The sequence below is a fragment of the Prunus avium genome, chromosome 8, assembly GCF_965620075.1.
Source record: "Prunus avium chromosome 8, drPruAviu1.hap1.1, whole genome shotgun sequence".
NCBI lineage: Eukaryota > Viridiplantae > Streptophyta > Magnoliopsida > Rosales > Rosaceae > Prunus > Prunus avium.
The window spans coordinates 24,175,785-24,197,488 of NC_142291.1; the positions used below are offsets into that span (position 1 = coordinate 24,175,785).

General features: G+C 36.4%; 2 protein-coding genes across 2 annotated transcripts; one reads left to right on the forward strand and one right to left on the reverse strand.

The window, feature by feature from the left end:
- The first annotated feature begins 18,149 nt into the window (after nt 1-18,149).
- LOC110769402 (mitochondrial uncoupling protein 4-like) lies at nt 18,150-19,325 on the forward strand. The gene has a single exon (XM_021973364.2). The coding sequence runs from the start codon at nt 18,286-18,288 to the stop codon at nt 19,255-19,257; it is 972 nt and encodes a 323-aa protein (XP_021829056.1). The 5' UTR covers nt 18,150-18,285; the 3' UTR covers nt 19,258-19,325.
- A 303-nt stretch (nt 19,326-19,628) lies between these two features.
- FKBP12 (FK506-binding protein 12) lies at nt 19,629-21,388 on the reverse strand. The gene is made up of 5 exons (XM_021973365.2): nt 21,193-21,388; nt 20,971-21,004; nt 20,796-20,857; nt 20,611-20,663; nt 19,629-19,962 (listed from the first exon to the last, which is right to left on the reverse strand). The coding sequence occupies exons 1-5, from the start codon at nt 21,278-21,280 to the stop codon at nt 19,861-19,863; spliced, it is 339 nt and encodes a 112-aa protein (XP_021829057.1). The 5' UTR covers nt 21,281-21,388; the 3' UTR covers nt 19,629-19,860.
- Between the last annotated feature and the right edge of the window lie 316 nt (nt 21,389-21,704).

Below are 21,704 nucleotides of genomic sequence, written 5' to 3' on the forward strand. Positions count from 1 at the left end.
GTCTAAACAAGTGAATTTGTTTAGGGAATGCTATGATTATATAGTCATTTATATGACCATTTTGCCCATCCCAGTTGCCAGTCTCTCTCCTCCGTTAGACTGCAACTGTTACTGTAAAAGGTTCTGATTGACCTGCCGGCAACCATTTATTTTATATTTTATAATGTATTTCTTTTTGTTTAATGTTCGGCAGTAACATTCAGTTCAGAGTCTTCAGAGTATTTAGATTTGGGGTTACTATTTTTCGTGTTTCTTAATCAGAGCATGCAATTTTCATATCCATGAATATTCATTATTTTGTACTAGTGCTTGTACCAATTAGTTTTCTTTTTTCTTTCTTTTTTTTCTAATTATATAATTAATAAAGATAAAAATAAGATCCATGTTCTGATTTGTTTTTATTTAAATTTTTTTTAATATAAAAAAGTATAAAATTACTATATTATCCTCATTTATTTAATATTTTCAATTCTTAATATTATCATTATGCCATCTAAAAAAATATATCATTATCGAATGACATTTTATGATATTTTGAAAGTTTCACCATTTTTTGTCTCGGCCTTTATATATATATAGATATAAATTATATATACTTTCTTAAGTAGGCATTTTTCACTTGCGATGTGTCAACCCCAACTTTACTTTCTTCTTTTTTGGACCTAACTAGGTGTCCATGCTCTTCCGTTCTTCGCCATCAATCGTAATGAGCTAGAGATGTCCTTGCTATCACATTACAAGAGTAGCATTAGACACCTTGATGTACGCTTACGTCCTAGTTTCCTAGCCTTTTACTTTTTAATATTTTTAATCAATTTTGTTATTTCTCTTTTCTATTCTACCCTTGTTGTGTGGATTTCAGCTGCACCAAAATGGATTCAGTTGCATCCTCAACTTGTGATACTCGCAAGTGCACGAGCCGTTTGGTAGTATAGCATATGTAAGTGCGAGGTCGATCCCACGAGGATTGGTGATTGAATGATCCAATTCATTTTCCCTACACAAAACAGAAATGAAAAAAAAAGGAAATAAATAAAACAAGGAAGAAAGAAAATAACTAACTCAAGTAGATAAGTTCCCAAGTTCAATTAGATTAATGGATTGATTCTAGCTAAAGTATGATTAAGCCATGGTGTGTGGTCATAACCTTGTGTTCCTAATTCCCTAATTTGATCATTTGTTGTCTAACCTAAAATTAAGCATTAGGAACCCATTAAGCATAGAAGAACAATTTAAACAACCAAGCATGTATCTAATCCCTGTTGTCGAATGTCCATACATACTCTTCCTATTCATAGTTCAATTCGAATTAAAGCATGGTGTCTACTCTTAATTCAAACCAAGATAGCTAACATGCAAGCCTAAATGGTGATCAATCATTCAAACTAGCATATTAACTTATAAGCATAATGAATAAGAACAAAAACCATAATTGAAACTTGGAAACTTATCAAACTTGAATACTTAAGAAAGAATTTACATAATGAAAAGTAAAGTGGAACTAAGAAAAACTTAAGGAAAATTTCAGCACAAATATTTCATTACTACAATTGAAAACTAGAAAATGAAACTAAGAGAACTTGAGGGAGAGAAGGGAAGGGAGCTCTAGAGAAGTGTTTGAGAGCTCCCCCCCTTGGGGTGTGTTTACAAGCTTGGGAAACCTCACTATATATAGGCCTAAGGAAGCTGAAAATCTGAATTAAGTATGGCTAATGCATACAACACTTTGTTTTATAAAATCTGAAATGGTTGATGCACTTCACTAATGCATACAACACTTCCATTATAAAATCTGAAATGGTTGATGCACTTCACTAATAAATCCCACCAGCAGCCCTAGCTCATCTTCATGTCACCATGACCAAGCTTCCAACCAGAAATAATAGCTCATCCTGAGGTCAGCATGACCAGCAACTTTAAGGGCTTACGAATTGGGCTTCCCTTAAGCAAATTAAGACTTTAAGCACTCAAACTTGAAGTTCAGAATGTCTTCTTTCCAGCCATATATCATTTGGGTCAATCCAAGGTCGGAGGAGGAAGTTAAGGCCAAAACAAATTGCTAACTCATTTTGCGCGCTGATAAAATCCATCCTGAGCATGGCTCTGTGTTTGCTAGGTAACAGACTCCACAATTATCCAATGGGGCTGAATTTCGGATATGTTATAGTATACACCCATTGGAACAACTTTCATGAAGAATGTGGCCTCATCCGAGCTATGTAGGTTGCTGAAACAAAGCTTGAAATATGACCTACGGAACTGGACTGGCAGGGGGCTGTAGCCAAAATGAGTTTGTCTTTAAGCTCTTCATCCATTCATCCAAATTAGGCCTTAACATGCTTGAATTGCATGAATTATGCTCTCTAAAGCCATCATTATTACCTAAAGCTCAATGAACTGAAAGATAAACACAAAAAGGATTAAAAGCACAAGTTTAACTCAAAAACATAACCAAATCATAAGCTAGAAGGGTACAAAATGATATACAATTATGAACCGATCAAATACCCCCAAACCTAGATTTTGCTAGTCCTCGAGCAAAACAAAAGGAAAACAAAGATAAAAACAAACAAGAAGTTAACTAGACCACTTTCGTAGGTAACTCGATTGCATTGAGCATATGCAACAAGCCTTTAAACCTCTAGGCATCCCTAGTAGGAGGAGTTGTGTCTCCTGAGGGTTTAACAGATACGATACCCACAAACGTTTTACTGACTCTGTAAAACAAGGTAATTAGAAAACTTAAAAGATTGTTAGTCCGTAAGCAAAATAAAAAACAAAAACAAAAATAATTACAAAAACAAAACAAAAATAAAAATAAAAATAAATAAATAAAAACTCAAAACAATCTTTCCGAACATTTTATGAAGATAAATGACTCATGCACATGACTCAAAAGTTTAAAAGCTCAATTTTAGACATTATTTACAAGGCGGCAAAGTTCAAAACATAACATGTTCAAAGTGTATTAGTGTGATAGCCAAATGCAACAAATTCCCCAATCTTAGTTTTCACACAATTTCAAAAATCATACCAAGCACAAATGCTACTTCAAATCTCACCGAAGTTGTCCTCTCACAAATGAATCACTCAGAAGAGGGCTACAATGCAACACTCAATTATAAACATGAGATTAGAGTTAAATCATAAGGGACTTAACTCAAAATAGGAAAATGAAGAACTTGCATTAATATGATCTCAAGAAGGATGCCAAACACTTAAAAGTAGAAAAATGGATGCAATTCAACCACATGACATTTAAGATCAATTTAGGTCTTTAGTATAGGTTGTAATTGGGCCAAGGGTGTAAGGTGAGTAAGAAATGAAAGGTATGGATAATACAAAGTCCAAGGAACTCGCAATGTAAGAGCATAAAACAATTGTTTACAAGACTTCGAATCATCACGATTAGATTTTTTTTTCTTTTACATGATCAAAACTCCTTATACCTTCATTTACATTGATTCAAACTCCTTTCCAAACACCAAATTATTTTGAAGGCCCAAAAATGAATTTTCAAACAACCGCCACTTAATCACAACTTTCTCTTTTCTTTCACCAATTGTGTGATTTTTTTTTTTTTTTTTTTTGGATGTAATATCCCTTCCCAAACTTAGCCTGAAAAACACATCCGAATTAGAGCTCATGAATTCCTTAGAAAGGTAAATATTTGTTTTTCGGGCTAAGGTGAGGAAATATAATTGGTAAAATGAAAGAAAAGGTTTACATGTAGGCTCAAAATGGTAAACAATGGAAAATCATGCTTAAGCATGCATAAGGTTAGCTTGAAAGGCACAAACGATCCAAAGAAGGCCTTAATATCACTTCTTAAAATGTCATGAAGTCAAATTGCATAAGAATGAATGACTTTTAAGTGATCAACCAAATCAATGAATAATGAGATCAAACAACAACTTTGATGACAAGAAAATAAGAGTATGTGTATAACACTCATGAAATGAAGCACAAGGCTCAAAAGCTCACATTATATGGTTATATAAGTCTAATTTATGCTTGATACAATTATTTGGGTCATGCAAATCCTTTAATTGGAAAATTATGAAACAAATGGCAAGTGCAAAGAAGGTTTCGAACATGTCATGCTAGAACGATGCCAAATTAATTAATTAATTAATTTTTTTTTTACAATAAAAATTTACAAGGAAAACAAAATAAATAATAAATAAAATTCAATTTTCATTTAAGTCATGCAAACATTTATCTCAATCTCATCAAATGTGTTCGGAAAGTGAATAAAATCAAAATCAAAATCAAAATCAAAATAAAAGCAAGACTTAACAAAATAAAATAAAAATAAAAACAAGCAAATAAAAAAATAAAAAAAATAAATTAAGGAAAAACCAAATTTACATGCTAAACTCCAATACCCCCAAACCTAGAAATGAACATTGTCCTCAATGTTTAAAATTTAGGCACAAGCAATGTCAAACATAACAATTGAAGGTATTAAAGCAAATAAATAAATAAATAAAACAAAAAACATAAATAAAATAAAATAAAATAATTACAAAATAAAAAATTACAAAACAAACAAACAAATAAAAAGAAATGAAACAGTAAAACAGTCGAAACAAAAAGCCCTAAACAGACAGTCTTACGCAAACCAAAACCCAAACAATTAAAAGCCCAACCCAAAAGAAAGTTAACCCACCTTGAAACCTAAACAACGGTGAAAACCCGACCCACAATAAAATCCGAAGCCCAGACGTTTATTTTTTATTTTTTATTTTTATTTTTTTTAATTTAAAAAAAAAAATGTGCATTGGGAGTGCAAAGAGTGTGATTTCTGAAAGGGAAGAGCGTGGTCCCTGATGCCTTGGTTCCTGGGGAGTCACGGGTGAAAGGGGTGAGGGACGTGTCGGCGTGCAGAGGCAGCAGTCACATCCCCCAAGCCAGAATTATTGGCTTCTTGGGTGAAGCGGGACGACTTTTTCACTAGAAGGTGGTGAAAGGTGAAAATGCAATTAAGGGGGTTGGGAAACGGGTGCGGCGACATATAGAGATAAGCGGTAAGGGCCGCACAGAACTCAGAACCGCAGCGGCTAGGGTTTAGCAGACTAAGTCTATAAAAGGTAAAAAGAAAGGGTAAAAAAAACACAAACTCAGAAACACACAAAAGAGAAAAGAAAGAAAGAAGAAAAGAGAGTGAGAAATCAAATGGCCTCTAACTATCCATTTTCGTTGGATCTCAACCTAGCTCCACCGACTCAGACACGAGGCCAAGCAGCGGCACCAGTATGGATGCCCTACTTTGCTTCCGCACGGGGGCCTGTGACAGTAACTGACTCAATACTCCTGGACAACGATGTTGCCATTGGAGTGGCTAGAAATTTAGTGACTCCTAAAGATATACGTGTTCTGGGGACAAGGGATGACAACCGGGTCGTGAGCGATGCCCTGGCACTGAGCGTGCAGAGTACGGCAACAGTCGCAAGTTTGGGTCATCGCCTACTTGCGAAGTCCCATGAGGTAGAGGTGCTGAAAGGTCAGTTGGCGGCGGAGCGAAGTATGGTTGAGGAGTGTCAGACTGCTATAAAAAGCTTGAAAAGGGAGAGGTCAAGGATAGTGGAGGTGAATCGACACCAGCTAGAAGTATTGCGGGACGAGAATAAAAACCTATCAAAAATGGTAGAGTTGTACTCTCGCGACATGCGAAAACAGCTGGAGGACCTAGACCGACCGGGTAAACGCAAACAAGCAGATCGCGAGAGTAGTTACGCTCAAGCTAAGATTGCGATCTTTGGGAGCTCAAGTGATGAGCCCCAAGAAGCTGTGCGTGAAGCCCCGGAAGAGGACAGCCAGAGGGCCAAACTCAAAGCTCCAATGGTCGAGACACCAAGCACCGAGAAGAAATGATTTCCTACTGCATTATTGTTGTTTTTATTTTATTTTGTTGTTTTTGTATTTTCGTTATTTTGTTTCGGAAATAAAAGAGTAAGGTTGCAGAAAGAAAAAGAAAAAGAAAACACACTTCCCAACTAAAATAAAACAAAGACGACAAACGGAAAAGAAAACACATTTCCCTAACTAAAATAAACTAAAGATGATAGCCGAAAGGGAAAAGCAAAAACACAAAGCTCTAGAAAATGAAAGTAACGGGCAAAAACATTAAACACCAGAAAACACGGAGGAAAAAAAAAGAAAAGTAAAGTAAAGGTGCTCCCCCTTGAAGCGATTAGGTCGAGCATGCCCGGGAAATCCGAAATGGTGTTGGCTCTCTCTCATCAGCATATGTCTATTTAAACCACACCTCTGCAAGCGGATGATACCCAGCATTTCTTCCTGCAAACTCAAGGAAAAACATCAAAAAATTCAGAAGCAAAACAAATGGCATCCTCATGCACTCACCTTGATGATCTCAACCTTGAGCTCTCACTTGCACCACCGAATGCCCAAACAAGGGCTCCTCCAAACACTGTCTTTCCAAACTCTTCATATCATCACGGCACGGCCTCAAACTTTGCTGAGGCAATACCGAACTTTTCTGAGGCACTGTCGAACAAAGCAGTGCTGCTAGGAGGCATGATTAGCAGCAAGCTCACTCCGACAGATCATCTGCATGTGGCACAGAGGTCTGATAAGGCAGCGGTAGAGGAGTCCCACAATTTAACTGTGCTCCACGCGGTCTCCGCTACCAATTTGGGCATGCGATTACTGGCGAGGACAAGGGAGTGTGCCGCGATGAGCGAGGAAATAGTTTCCTTGAAGGCTATGGTGGCGGACTTGCAGAAGCGGCTCTACTGTGCCAATCAGCACGTGGAAGCACTGCAGAGAAAAAATGAGGACCATGTGGAGTTGCTGCAGATTCTACAAGTGCGAGAAAATAGAGGCAAGCCATGATGATGATGGAGATGAAGAAGATGAAGAAGATGATGATGAAGATGATGATGATGTTGTTATTTTGTTATTTTGTTTTTTTGTTTTTGTTTTTTTTGTTTTTTTGTTTTTTTTGTTTTTATGCAATGTTTGAATTGAAATAAAGTTTGTTTTTAACACTCAGAGAAAAAAAACTAACTAACTAACCATACCACGTAAATAAATACATAAACTAACTTAACAAAACAAAAACAAAGACTTAACAGAAAAGAAAACAAAGAAAATAAAAAATAAAAAAAATAAAAAAAATAAAAAAAAAACTTAATTTAAAAACACACGAATATACAAGCAACTCATGGATGACCAGTTAAGGGCCTCAGAAAACACAGCCAGGGGATCCGGGAAGGTTGGAGGGGTCACAATGGTCCCGCTTAAAACCCAAACTTCTTAGACACCGAAGGTGTCGCCTATAGAACTCCTAGACACTGTATTGACGGAAGTGCTCACTGGAGTTACCATAAGTCAGCTCATATGAAAAATCTTTTTAAAATTTTTAAGATAAGAAACAAAAACAAATTAAGATAAAATGGAACAACAAACCATAAACGAAAATGAACTAAGTACTCTAAACAAATTCAAACAAACAACATAAATTGTTGTACTAAAAGAAACAAACCAATAAACCAAAGAAAAACACAAACAGCACTTTCTATCACCCGTTTATCACCATTTGGACAGATTCGTTTCTATGTTTTTCAGCTTCGACCTCTGTTCAGTTTTTAGGCTATAACTTTCCAACCGTAAGTCCAAATTTTACGTTCTTTATATGGTTGGTTTCAGCACAGAAAAACAAAGAACTCAACGCGGACCAAAAGGTAAAAACAATGACGGAAAGAAACATAATTCAAAGAAGAGAAAGGATTGAAATGCTCCCCCTTGAAGCGATTAGGTCGAATGTGATGCACTTGGAGGTCGCGACTTCTCCCATTGCTCCACACTTCCCATTCTTATGATTGAGGTTGCCATCTCTCTCCATTTTTATTAAGCTATCATAAATTGCTAAAACAAACACACAAACTTGAAATGGAATTAAAAGGATTAAGAAATAAAAACTAAAATGAAAAGGAAAATCAACACACATCCAATTCCATGCTTCAAAGCAACAAGCACCAATGGGTTGTGTAAGCTGGGACTTAAACCCAGTTCTCTTGCTTGTTGGGCAATTGTCCTTTTCTGTTGGACTACAAACACAACTTGTCCATTAACGTCATTAACTTTAAAACTTGAAATTGTCTAGAAAAACATGAAAATGAAAAATAAAAATAAAACAAGTAGGGAAAAGAAATAGAACCAAACTATGTTGCCAATCCCCGGCAACGGCGCCAAAAACTTGTTGTGTGGATTTCAGCTGCACCAAAATGGATTCAGTTGCATCCTCAACTTGTGATACTCGCAAGTGCACGAGCCGTTTGGTAGTATAGCATATGTAAGTGCGAGGTCGATCCCACGAGGATTGGTGATTGAATGATCCAATTCATTTTCCCTACACAAAACAGAAATGAAAAAAAAAGGAAATAAATAAAACAAGGAAGAAAGAAAATAACTAACTCAAGTAGATAAGTTCCCAAGTTCAATTAGATTAATGGATTGATTCTAGCTAAAGTATGATTAAGCCATGGTGTGTGGTCATAACCTTGTGTTCCTAATTCCCTAATTTGATCATTTGTTGTCTAACCTAAAATTAAGCATTAGGAACCCATTAAGCATAGAAGAACAATTTAAACAACCAAGCATGTATCTAATCCCTGTTGTCGAATGTCCATACATACTCTTCCTATTCATAGTTCAATTCGAATTAAAGCATGGTGTCTACTCTTAATTCAAACCAAGATAGCTAACATGCAAGCCTAAATGGTGATCAATCATTCAAACTAGCATATTAACTTATAAGCATAATGAATAAGAACAAAAACCATAATTGAAACTTGGAAACTTATCAAACTTGAATACTTAAGAAAGAATTTACATAATGAAAAGTAAAGTGGAACTAAGAAAAACTTAAGGAAAATTTCAGCACAAATATTTCATTACTACAATTGAAAACTAGAAAATGAAACTAAGAGAACTTGAGGGAGAGAAGGGAAGGGAGCTCTAGAGAAGTGTTTGAGAGCTCCCCCCCTTGGGGTGTGTTTACAAGCTTGGGAAACCTCACTATATATAGGCCTAAGGAAGCTGAAAATCTGAATTAAGTATGGCTAATGCATACAACACTTTGTTTTATAAAATCTGAAATGGTTGATGCACTTCACTAATGCATACAACACTTCCATTATAAAATCTGAAATGGTTGATGCACTTCACTAATAAATCCCACCAGCAGCCCTAGCTCATCTTCATGTCACCATGACCAAGCTTCCAACCAGAAATAATAGCTCATCCTGAGGTCAGCATGACCAGCAACTTTAAGGGCTTACGAATTGGGCTTCCCTTAAGCAAATTAAGACTTTAAGCACTCAAACTTGAAGTTCAGAATGTCTTCTTTCCAGCCATATATCATTTGGGTCAATCCAAGGTCGGAGGAGGAAGTTAAGGCCAAAACAAATTGCTAACTCATTTTGCGCGCTGATAAAATCCATCCTGAGCATGGCTCTGTGTTTGCTAGGTAACAGACTCCACAATTATCCAATGGGGCTGAATTTCGGATATGTTATAGTATACACCCATTGGAACAACTTCCATGAAGAATGTGGCCTCATCCGAGCTATGTAGGTTGCTGAAACAAAGCTTGAAATATGACCTACGGAACTGGACTGGCAGGGGGCTGTAGCCAAAATGAGTTTGTCTTTAAGCTCTTCATCCATTCATCCAAATTAGGCCTTAACATGCTTGAATTGCATGAATTATGCTCTCTAAAGCCATCATTATTACCTAAAGCTCAATGAACTGAAAGATAAACACAAAAAGGATTAAAAGCACAAGTTTAACTCAAAAACATAACCAAATCATAAGCTAGAAGGGTACAAAATGATATACAATTATGAACCGATCAACCCTTACCCTACAATTCCATTTAATAAGAAGACATGCCCAATCACTTACTAATATTATGAAAAAAATAAAAATTTGAGATTATTATGCATACCTTGCTCTTTGTGTATCTAAGCTCTTAATAACAGTTTGGTTAGCAGCATTCTTTGGGTCTTCTATCTGTAAAAATGTTAGCCCAAAAATTTTATTATTTATTAACTACAACAAAGATAAATAGTACTCACATACTTGGTAAAAATAAAATAAAGAATTTAGTACTTACATTTCTATCCATTTCCATTTTATTTATTTATTTTTGTTAACTTTTCTTAATTTTAGTTATCAAAATCTTAATGTATGGTACGGATAGAATAGGAAAGAGAAATAACAAAAAAGAACAATATTGATTAAAAAGTATTGAAAAGCAAAAAGGAGTGTAAATGGAGAAAAGGGAAATGGGAAAATCAACTCCCTTTTTTTATAGTCCTCAATTTAGTATTTTTGGCAGCACCCTCAATATATAATTACACCACTTATTCATATAGAAATTTTATTTTCTTAATTCTTGTGAGTGTTTGTATTACTTAAAGTTTGTTTGGAATGCTAGCTATACTCCCCCCTTGCCATCCCCTTCTTACCTTCCTCATTCATTTTGTATCACGTGTATTTCACTCCCACGTAAATTTATGTATTTAATGTGTTTTAAAAAAAATTAGTCACTTTTTTTTGGACAAAGATAGAATCCATTAATAATCCAAGACATTACAAAGTAACCGACATGTTAATAGTGACCTCCTTAAAAAGTTCCCAAGGAAAAAATTTATGAGATAAGAAAGAATACCACACATGCTACATACTAACAGAAGAGTCAAAATCAAGAATACAAGACAGGACAATCATCTTTAAGACAATTCTAGCACACCATCAACAATAAACTTAAACAAACCACATAATGCAACCAGTCGACAACCACCAAACTAGAAAACAGAGTATCCATGACATTAAATCTGCCAAAACACCAATCCTTCTCAGCAAAATCCAAGGACAAGCGAACCACACAAACCTGCAAAAACAAAAGAACAAAAACCAAACCAACAAAACAAAGAGGGAGGGGAAGAAAGATACCCAAGAGAGGGGGAGGGGCGAGTAGAAGGAGAGGTGAGGGAAGGAAAGGGAAAGGGAAAGGGGAGAGCTAGGCCAACCCCGAAAGGGGGCGGCAGCTAGAAGCCTTAGCCTAGGGTTTTAATTCTTTAGTCATTTTAAATACATAAATTTACATGTAACGGGAATACACGTAGCACAAAATGAATGAAAAAAAAAAAAGAGGGAAAAGTAGCCATCACTCCTCAAGTTTATTACAAGAGTGTTAGGTGATGATAAGTATAATAATTATAATGATAATAACATAGACATTCCATGTGGCATTCACTTATTATTTATATAATCTACTCATTAGAAATCTAATCTTGTGATTAAAAGATTTAGGATCCCTAATTGCAACGTAGGATGTCATAAGGCCATATGTGTGCACTAAGGAGGAGCCATCCATCAAGTGCAAGCTCCAATACTTAGCACACTAACAACAATCATAATGCCAATATATGATCCGCATGTATCAATAACCTATGAAACTTATATAGGTGTGGTTTAATCTTTGAAAAAAGATAAGAAGAAAACTCAATGGCATGGTGCATTACCATGTTGCTTATAGGTGGAGGGAACAAGTGTCAAATAACCCAATATAATATGCACATCCAATCATAAGGTCTGCCCTTTTGGTAGCACAAAAATATGCTCCAAAATTATATAGTTGAGATGCAAATGCTAGAATTCAGGGATTCCTCTAATCTTTTTTGCTAACTAAAGTTTATTGAAACCCCATCACTTTACCACTAATTAGAATTATTATTTCAGAGCATTGCTTCAATTGATTGATTAGGAATTATATGCTTGTGCATTCTTGAGGAATAGTAGTGGGAAGTGGGTCAACAACTCTCCTTGTATGGTTTTAAATTTGCTTTCCTTCTTTTGTACTAAAAGATAGAAAAACATGTTTAAATTTGCTGTAACGCACTTGCTTCTCTAATTTCATTTTTCATTACTCAACAAAACAATCATGTCTAAGGTAATGGTTATAGTATCAGCAAACTTTAATTAGAACAGTGATGGAGAGTGGGATTGATCAAGGCATGTAGTTAAAATTATTTCATTTGTGCAGTGAAGTAAGCATACCAGCCACATGGTAATTATTGTGGTCAAGATAAGTTTCATTCATAAGAAACATATCATTACAAATAGCTCAGTCTAGTACTGTATATTACAACAGAACAAAATTAAGCGCAGTATTACCAAAAATCCTAGCAACCCTACCCAAAAAGGTTATAAAACACCAGTCGTCGCCCTGATCATTGTCGCCACCGCCGCCAAGTTCATCACCACCGCAACCACAAGAACATGGTTTCGTGAAGACACCCGAAAGAACGGACCGTCGACACCATATGGTAATTATTAAGATTTTTATTTTTTATTTTTTAAAAATAAAATTAAGGATAATAATAATAATAATAAGAAAAGTGGAAAAAGATAACCACATCAAAGGAAATCAATGAGTAGGTTTGATTGTCTGGCTCGCTGAATCTTCCACCTTCGCCTCTCTATGGTTCCATTTTTGTATCTGATTCGGGTGAATTTCGTTTAGTCCTTTGTTTGTTTCCTTTTAGCCATTTTTGGTCTTTCTATAGAATTTCATGTGGACCAAAAAAAATAAAAGAGAAATCAATGAGTATCATGTTTGTCATGATGCTTATAATTCCATCCTTTCCACGAGGTACCACCATCTTAGGGTTATGCTTCCAACAATCATAATGTTGCATTTAATGGTGTGATTAAGGTAGAATGTAGATGTAAGAGATTTGTAACCTAAAAACAATTTTCCCTGGATCCGTGATTCTACGTTCGAATCTTCCCTCTCTCAATATTGCGTGTTACTTTTTAGATAATCTAAATAGGACCGACCTGTACGAAACTTAAAATGAAACTTTTTTCATATGCCGAAAGAAAAAAAATACTTAAAAAAGTTCCAAAGATATTCGTAGTACATGACCATTTCTTATGGAGGCTAGGTAGATTTGCTTCAATAATGATGGAATCGGATGCTCAGCCGGCCAAGCGTGCGTATATATATACTTTGTAAAGCATGTTCTCTCGAGAAGGACCAAAATGGTTACATACGGTTCATGCATTTGTAATGGGCTGGAAATGGCCCCTCCCCTTCTTTGGTCTAACGATGCTTTTTTTGTGGATGGAAAAATTAGCATGACTTCAAGAAAGAAAAAAGTCTCGGGCATCATTAAAAGGCATTTCCACAAGTTCTATGAGTGCAAATCCTTAAAACCAAAACATAGTATATATTATACCGAGAGTTTAAGGATGCCTTATTTTTTTAATGCACACGCCTTCCCAAGGGCTATCACAGTGCAATTCAACGATCAGAACCGTTTATATTTTATCGTTTAATCTTTGTTATGTTCAAAAAATTCATCTACAAAAATAAAAGATGAAGGATGAGCAAACCACCGCTAAGTAGGTATAAAACATATAGTACTAATATATTAGTATCAATTAATCTTAAGGAATTTGAGTAGTCTCAAAACTACAGGGCTAACTAAAAAGAATTGTGTCCCAATTTTTTTTCTCCAAACGAATAGAGTTTTATTAAAGACGAATAGCAAGGTTTACATCACTAGCTAAAATATCAAAAATCCACTCAGGCCACATTTGGTCCCAAATGTGGTTACCGCCTACTCTAGACACAAAGGGCGCAACCTCATGCACTGCCTTATTGCACTGACGGGGAGTAGCTAGAAAAACAACCTATTGGAGCTTGCCAACAAACATCTTAATGTCAAACACAATAGCTTCCACCGCAACATCTACTTGACGCTCACCTCTAATCATCTGAATCAATTGCATCGAGGCAGATTCAATCTCCACATACAAAAATCGACCATTGATGCAAGCAAGCAGTACTTCTCTTATAGCCTCCACCTCCATCATCAAGGCCATACTACCCCATAATCCCCCTACACCCCCTGCCTGCACCATCCAGCCAAAAGAGTCTTTAATAACCCACCCCTTTGCGTTTGTTGCAACCAAGCTCCGTCACAATTAGGGGTGGGCATTGGAACCGCAAAACCGCAAAACCGAACCAAACCAATCCGGAAAAAACCGAAAAAAACCGTGTTGACCAAAAAAGTCAAAAACCGAAATAAATCCAAACCGAACCGGTTCAGACCGGTTTCGGTTCCAGTTTTTCACCCTAAAGAACCGGTCCAATCCGAACCGATCCAATAGAGTTAATTAATATATATTTTTAATATATTATATATATATTTATATTAGAAATTATGTATGATGTGTATGCTACTACCATAAGTAGCGCACACACAGGATTACACAAATAAAAAAGCCTTAAGTGACTTAGGGTTTTTTATTTCTTCGTTTTTTCCTCCCCTCCCATCCCATTACGTTTCTTCCTCCCCTTTCGTTTCACACTCAACCAGCCGCCACCGATTCCAAACCTCTCTCTCAGCCATCACGTCACGCCTCTCTCTACCGCCGCTCTTCTCTCAGCCTCTCTCAGTCGTCGTCTTCACGCAGGTCAGATTCTCTCTCTCTCTCTATCTTTTTTTTTTTCCCCAATTCGATTTTCTAACTCTCTCTGTCCTCCAGCAAATCGGAGAGATCCCATTCGCTCGCAGCGTCCACCTCTTCGTCTCGCATAGCTCTCTGTCTCTGTCTCTCTCTCAGGTACTGTTCATCTCCCTCTCTCTCTCTCTTAGCTCATCTTCGATTCTGTTATTAGGGTTTTGCATCTGTTTGGGTATTTAGGTTTTGATTGTGTGTGCATCTGTTTACCCGCTCCTTCCTTGCGAAAAATCAATGCTGGATGAGCTACCGATTGTTGTTTGCAGATTTATGTCTTCTCCTTTGCAGATTTATTTTTTATTTTTGATTTTTTGATTTTCTGTTTTTCTGTTTTTGTTGGTGGAGTCAAACAGTATTTTGATTTTCTGTGTTATGTTGTTTTTTGATTTTTTGATTTTCTGTTTATTTTGATTTTTATTCATTGAATATGTCATGTCTTGTTCTGGAAAAACCATCACATGCTCCTGTTATTGCTTCATAGTGAATTTCTGAATTTGAGTCATGCAGTTGGATTGCCTGGAAAAAATGATGTACCAGATCATGGAAATTTGGCAATATACAGTCAATCTTGTTTGTAATGATTGCGTTTGCAAGATATTTGAAGAAGGTCAAAATCTTTTAGATGTCCGAGTGTTATTTGTAAATTCATAAGGCTTTAAAAGATAGGTCTGGGGTGTGTGTACATTTTGTTGGGTTAAGAATTCAAATAAAGTTGGTCATTTGAGGATGACAATCTAAATAAATAGTAAAACCTTCGTAAGAAAAACTAAGTACAGATCTTTCAGCATAAAAACCAAGGCTTTCAATTGAAGAAACTCTACAGGGTCTTTGTAAATCAACTTAGTTCCTTAAAATACTTAACTTTTACCCTTTTTTCTCTTCTCTACAAGAAAATTCTTGATTTGAATGGCCGTATAAATATAGTAGTATGATAAATGTAGTGCATATGTACACCATTTCTATATGTTGCTTGAGAAATATTTTTAAAGGAGAGATAATAAATCATATTATTATCTCTCCTTTAATAATTGTAGTCACATTTAAAATGTTCTTATATGATGATTAAAGTATATCAGGCTGAAAAGATTTGCATTAAAGCTCTCACTTTTACCAAAAAGATTTGTTTTTATTTTCTACAAATTCAGGTTGATGGCAATACATGGATCTGCTAGGTTCACTTGGTGTACTCGGTGTTCAGAGATGCGGCAACAAAAGAACAGAAGAATGGAGTTATAATTTTAAATTTAACTGTAATTTAATTTGTTTTATTATGTGTATTTTCTTGTTGGTTGTAATTTTAAATTTAATACTGGATTGTTTTATTATTTTTGTCAAAGAATAGTGGTTGTTTCAATATGGGAATTGGGCCAATTGTGATGTTTAAGGCCCAAAAATTTTAAAATCAGATGGTCTTGAAGCTTAAATACACAAAAAATCAAACTGGGCTCTACAGCAAGCTCAAACCGTGAGAACCGGAAACCGAACCGGAAACCGGCAGGTCCGGGTTGGTTCGGATTTTGGTAGGGATTTTAAGCAAAATCGGTCCAAACCAAACCGGTTTGTATTTTCGGTTCAGGTTCCATATTTTAACAAAAACCGGTCCAAACCGGACCGTGCCCACGCCTAGTCACAATTAGCCTTTGACCCAGCCATGTGTCGGCATAGTCCAAGAATTGTGTCCCAATTGAATTAACCATAAATTGAGTTAGAATACATCCCTTTTTAACTATATCCTACTCACATACATTTACTGCATGAAATATGATTCATATTGCTCCTGAAATATTCAACATAACTCTTTAAATTCTTGTATGTAGTTGATTCTCAAGGCCGGTTCATTGATTTTTGAGGTCCTTGAAAGAAATAAAAACGCCCAAATCCTAAAAACCCAACCCAAACTTAGCCCAAGCCTGAACTTTTAGGGTCAGCCCACCCAGCCCAGCTTAGTGACGAAATGAAAACAGTGCTAGAAGTTGGAATCAATTATTGTAGGCAGCAATAACATGTTCGTTAAATGGACGCGTTGGACTTTGGTGAGCGTGTAAGACTCGGGAAGAGGCAAGGAAAAGAAAGCAAGCAAGAAGCCACGTATAAGTCAAATGGTCACTTGAAAGTGTAAACTGGTCCATCCCTTACAAATTACTAAAAAATTGCATAATCTTCTTGCACCCAACAGCTAAAATAACTTTTCTAGGTACAAGAATAATTTTTTAATTCTATAAAAGATTCAATTATAAAAGATTCATACGTATAAAACGAAAAGACATCACTATAATGGTAGATATATAATTTTGTAAGTAATGATAATATTATCTATACTATAATTTAAGAGAAGAGGTTTTGTCAACCTTTGTAAAAAAAAAAAAAATTACATCCTATTTCTTTTTCTTCTTCTTTTTGGTAATATAGGGGGCAAAGTCCAAATCAAAGAGATTACACATAAATAAATCTAGGCCTCAAGAGACCATTTTTATCATCATCTAAAATAGACTGCATTTGTTTAGGAGGAGAAAAAAGCTCATGATAACCTAAATCCTTATGATGACCCATCTTAGCTAGAAAATCATCAATTTTCGCATTTTTTTTTCACTTTTATCCTTATTGAAAACAATAAATAAAAAAAATAAAAAAAATATAATGAGGATAGATAGGTAACTATAATGTATTTTTCAACGATCCAAATTATCTATTTTTTAAGTCTACATTCATAGATCATCCTTGCAAAAAATTAGACAAATCGAAAACCATTTCGACATCCAATTGTGTCCCACAAAATCAATGAACAAGGTGATTCAAGAAAGTACTAAAATTTCTTATCGATAACATAGCAGCAATTATATTTTAAAATGTTAAATTTTAAACCAGTACTAGCAATACCAATCTTATCAGTAACTTAACTACCTACAAAGCCTAGTAGGTTTTGGGTTTTATAACAAAAAGCTCGATGTTATTAGTAGTGAAACCACTCATTATATATTGTAATTTATGTAGTTAAGTATCCAATATGGGACTTTTACATTCTTCAACAAAAAAAAAAAAAAAAAAAAAAAAAAAAAAAAAAAGAAGAAGAAGAGAACATATGTTCTATTTTCATGGAATACACCTAGATTAATTTTCTCATTTAAATTCTAGAATAAGAGACCGAAATAACAAATTGAAATTCAAGAATATTGTCTTTATAAATAAAAAAACCCCAATTAACACACACGCGAGACTATATTAAAGCTCTCAAGTAAAACAAATAATATCGTCCCTAGTCTATATTAAAACTTTAAGTCCCAGAATGAATCAAATTATAGGTCTACGAGTGGCAACTGACACGTGTATGACTCCCGATTTATATGAAACACACTAAACAAAACTCAATTTTTTACTAACATGAGCCTCACCAAGTCAAAAGCGCAGCACAGCACGCCAAGAAAGAAGAAAGGTCTAGTCTGTCTCACCCTCTCACTCTCAGGTCAAACCACAACATCTTCACACACAGTTAATAGAACCCGCGTAAGCACACGCTTTGCAATTAATACCTCCATATCTATAAATCCACGCTTCTCCTCTTCTACTTTCTCAAAACACACTGCAACCCAACAACACAATCTCTCTCTCTCTCTCTCTCTCTCTCTCTCTCTCTCTCTCTCTCCTGAAGTTGGAACTTGAAAACTCTTCTTTCATTTCATCTTCATTTTTCTAAGTGTAATTCATTATAATCGCAAAATGGGTGTAAAAGGCTTCGTTGAAGGCGGCATAGCTTCCATCATAGCCGGAGCTTCCACGCACCCACTTGACCTCATCAAAGTCCGCATCCAACTTCAAGGCGAATCCCACCTCCCCAACCCTGCAATGCAGCCTGGTTTCCGCCCGGCCCTCGCCTTCACCTCCGCCACCACCTCCATGCCTTCTACATTCTGCGCACCCGCGCCGCAACCACCCCGAGTGGGGCCTGTCTCCCTTGGACTCCGCATTGCCCAGACCGAAGGCGTTGCAGCGCTGTTCTCCGGGGTCTCCGCCACCATCCTCCGCCAAACCCTCTACTCCACCACCCGCATGGGCCTCTACGACATCCTCAAGCGGAAATGGGCCGACCCTGAATCCGGAAACCTCCCGCTCCCGAGCAAGTTAGCCGCGGGACTGGTCGCTGGAGGCGTTGGCGCCGCCGTCGGCAACCCCGCTGACGTGGCAATGGTCCGCATGCAGGCCGATGGGCGCCTCCCGATCCACCAGCGCCGCAACTACAAGAGTGTGATCGACGCAATTCGGGAAATGTCTAAACACGAGGGGATCACTAGCCTATGGCGCGGCTCATCTCTTACGGTGAACCGTGCCATGATCGTCACGGCGTCACAGCTGGCGTCTTACGATCAGATGAAGGAGGTGATATTGGAGAAGGGCATCATGAAAGACGGGATTGGGACCCACGTGGTGGCGAGCTTCGGGGCCGGGTTCGTGGCGGCCGTGGCATCGAATCCGATCGACGTGATCAAGACGAGGGTGATGAATATGAAGGTGGAGGCCGGTGCTACGGCACCGTACTCCGGTGCGTTGGATTGTGCGATGAAGACAGTGAGGGCTGAGGGTCCCATGGCTTTGTATAAGGGCTTTATTCCTACCATCTCAAGGCAAGGACCTTTTACTGTGGTCTTGTTCGTTACCTTGGAGAAGGTCCGGGAGCTCCTCAAAGATTTTTGATTTTTTTTCCTTTTTGTAATTAATATTCATTCATTATTTTTTTAAGAGAAAATCATACTCTGATGCTATTAGTTTGGCTAGGACCCAGACAGGTTTTCTGTCTAGTTATTTTTATTGTTGGATTTCGGCCCGTTTCACCTAAAATAAAAAAACTCCATATAAAATAGGTAATCATCTGATTAGTTGACAGAGAGAAATCATACAACGCCATAAGGCCCATGTCGCCTCATTCCTATCATGATTAAACAAGCTAAATAGCATATCTAGGGCTTAATTAATACCACCCCGTTCCTATACCAAGAACCAAGTGACTTTTCGTTTAGTGGTATTTCTCTTCCTAATATTCGGTAACATTGCATCAAAACCAATCCTTAAAACGTGTCATATAATAAGGACACAACAATAAATTATTACTAGGATAACCATGTGGATATATCCACCAAACCAAGTTTAAAAAAAAAAACAATGAAAAAGGTTACAAAAGTTTACCCACCAAGATTTCGAAAAATAAAGTGTCATAATACTAATATACGCCCATGGAAAAGCAAGTTAATTAGGATAATCATATAGATTTGCAGATGGTCCGACTCCCTGCCCAAATGCTTACTCCGCACTTAGGAATTCAATCTCAAAAACCAAAGTCGAATTAGGTTGTATCCCCCATGCACCAAATCCGTTAGCACCATAAGCATAATCTGGAGAGCACTGCAAATTCATCAACAAGGAATATCAGCTGTTAATGTGAGATAAAGTGCATTCCAGTTCCTGACTTTCAAAATGCACACCAAATGAAAATAAGAACATGAGACATTCCTAGCTTCTTACATCTTAAATCGCTATTTTAGAAACAGCATTAAGACACTGGAGTCTGGGACCATCCAGTTTGAAGAGGAATACATAATTTGGGCATCAGTCAAAGAAATATCAAACATTTTGCGAGGTCGCAAATAACACAACGAGAACCAAGCCTAGAGGTTGTTGGTAAATTTCAGGATGGGGCAAAACATGTTGTCCCATAAAGAAGAAGAGTGGTAAATTAACTCTGTTTCTATAGAAAACAATACAGTACTCTTAAGAGGAGTGAAAAAAATGTGCGGAGATTCACGAAAACATTACCTACATATGGGAGTTTATTGCTAAAAAAATGCAAAGAGATCAATTTCACAATGACAAACAAATACAAATGAGATACTTAAAAGTTTTCCAAATGAGTCATTAGGATCATGTTCAAACGGCCTCCTAATGGCCTTCTAATTGCACCATGACAATTTTATAATAAGCTTCAGAGTACTGCAAAACTATTTGTTAAATCATAGAGCATAAATCTTCCGGAGCAGAGAAGATGAACATTACCCGTAGACGAGCAACTTCTCCCACTTGCATTTGGAGCACACCTTCATCCCATCCTACAAATGGGTTCCAACAAAACAAGTCAAAAGTTTATATCACAAAGAGAAAACTTGGAACGAACACACACACACACATACCCACAATCACATATATGTGTGCACATATATAAGGAAAAAACATATAGTTACCTTTTATAACAGCACCCTTCCCAATTTGGAAGCTGAAAGGCTTCTGCCCGGGGTCCTTCGTACTAAAAAGATCAAAGAAAGAAAAAATTACACATCAAATTTACATAATTCAATTTTGAGAATATATATATAAGCCTGAAAAGACCCATGAAAAACATTTTAAAAAAATGCTCACCTCCAAAACTTCTGACTCAGATCACCATTTTTTCCTGGGTTAAGGACACAATCAGACCATATAATGAAATTCAACTACAATAATTATACTGGGTTGAAAAACATTCAAAGTTCAAGCAATGAAAATAAATAAATAAAGTAAAATTTTGTTTTTATATTTCATAGCTCGATATGTGGCTAAGAAAAAGGCAGATTTTAAACAGAAATAGAATGAAGAGCTAACCGTAACCAGTGCAATGAACGGTGACCTTCTGACCGACGGTCGGTTTTGGACCGGTTCCAGCACTCAAGACTTCCCTCTCCACTCCCATCTTCTTTTCTCGTTGCTCTGCTGTTGTTTGCTCACTTTGCTTAGGGTTTTGGTTGTCGAATCAATCGAAGCGGTGATCAAAATTGAGAAATCAATCTAAGAGTTTCGACCAAAAAAAATCTAAGATCTTTTTAGCAGTTTTGTCGTTTGAAAGCCCACTGGGCCTGTGAACTATTTTAGTGGGCCATATAATCATGTATTTGGTAGAATTCTAATGAGTTGACCGATTCTTTTTCATTATTGGCACTAGGAAAAAGTCATTATGCATTATTTACTTAAGAAAATTCAAGTAGAAAATGGCATTGTATGACCACTATTTTGGAGTGAAAGAACATTTCACTTTTCATTTTTCATTATTTAAAATTAAGGAAAATTAGGTATTAGACATAGATAACTTTACTTATTAGTATTTAAGACATTTGATA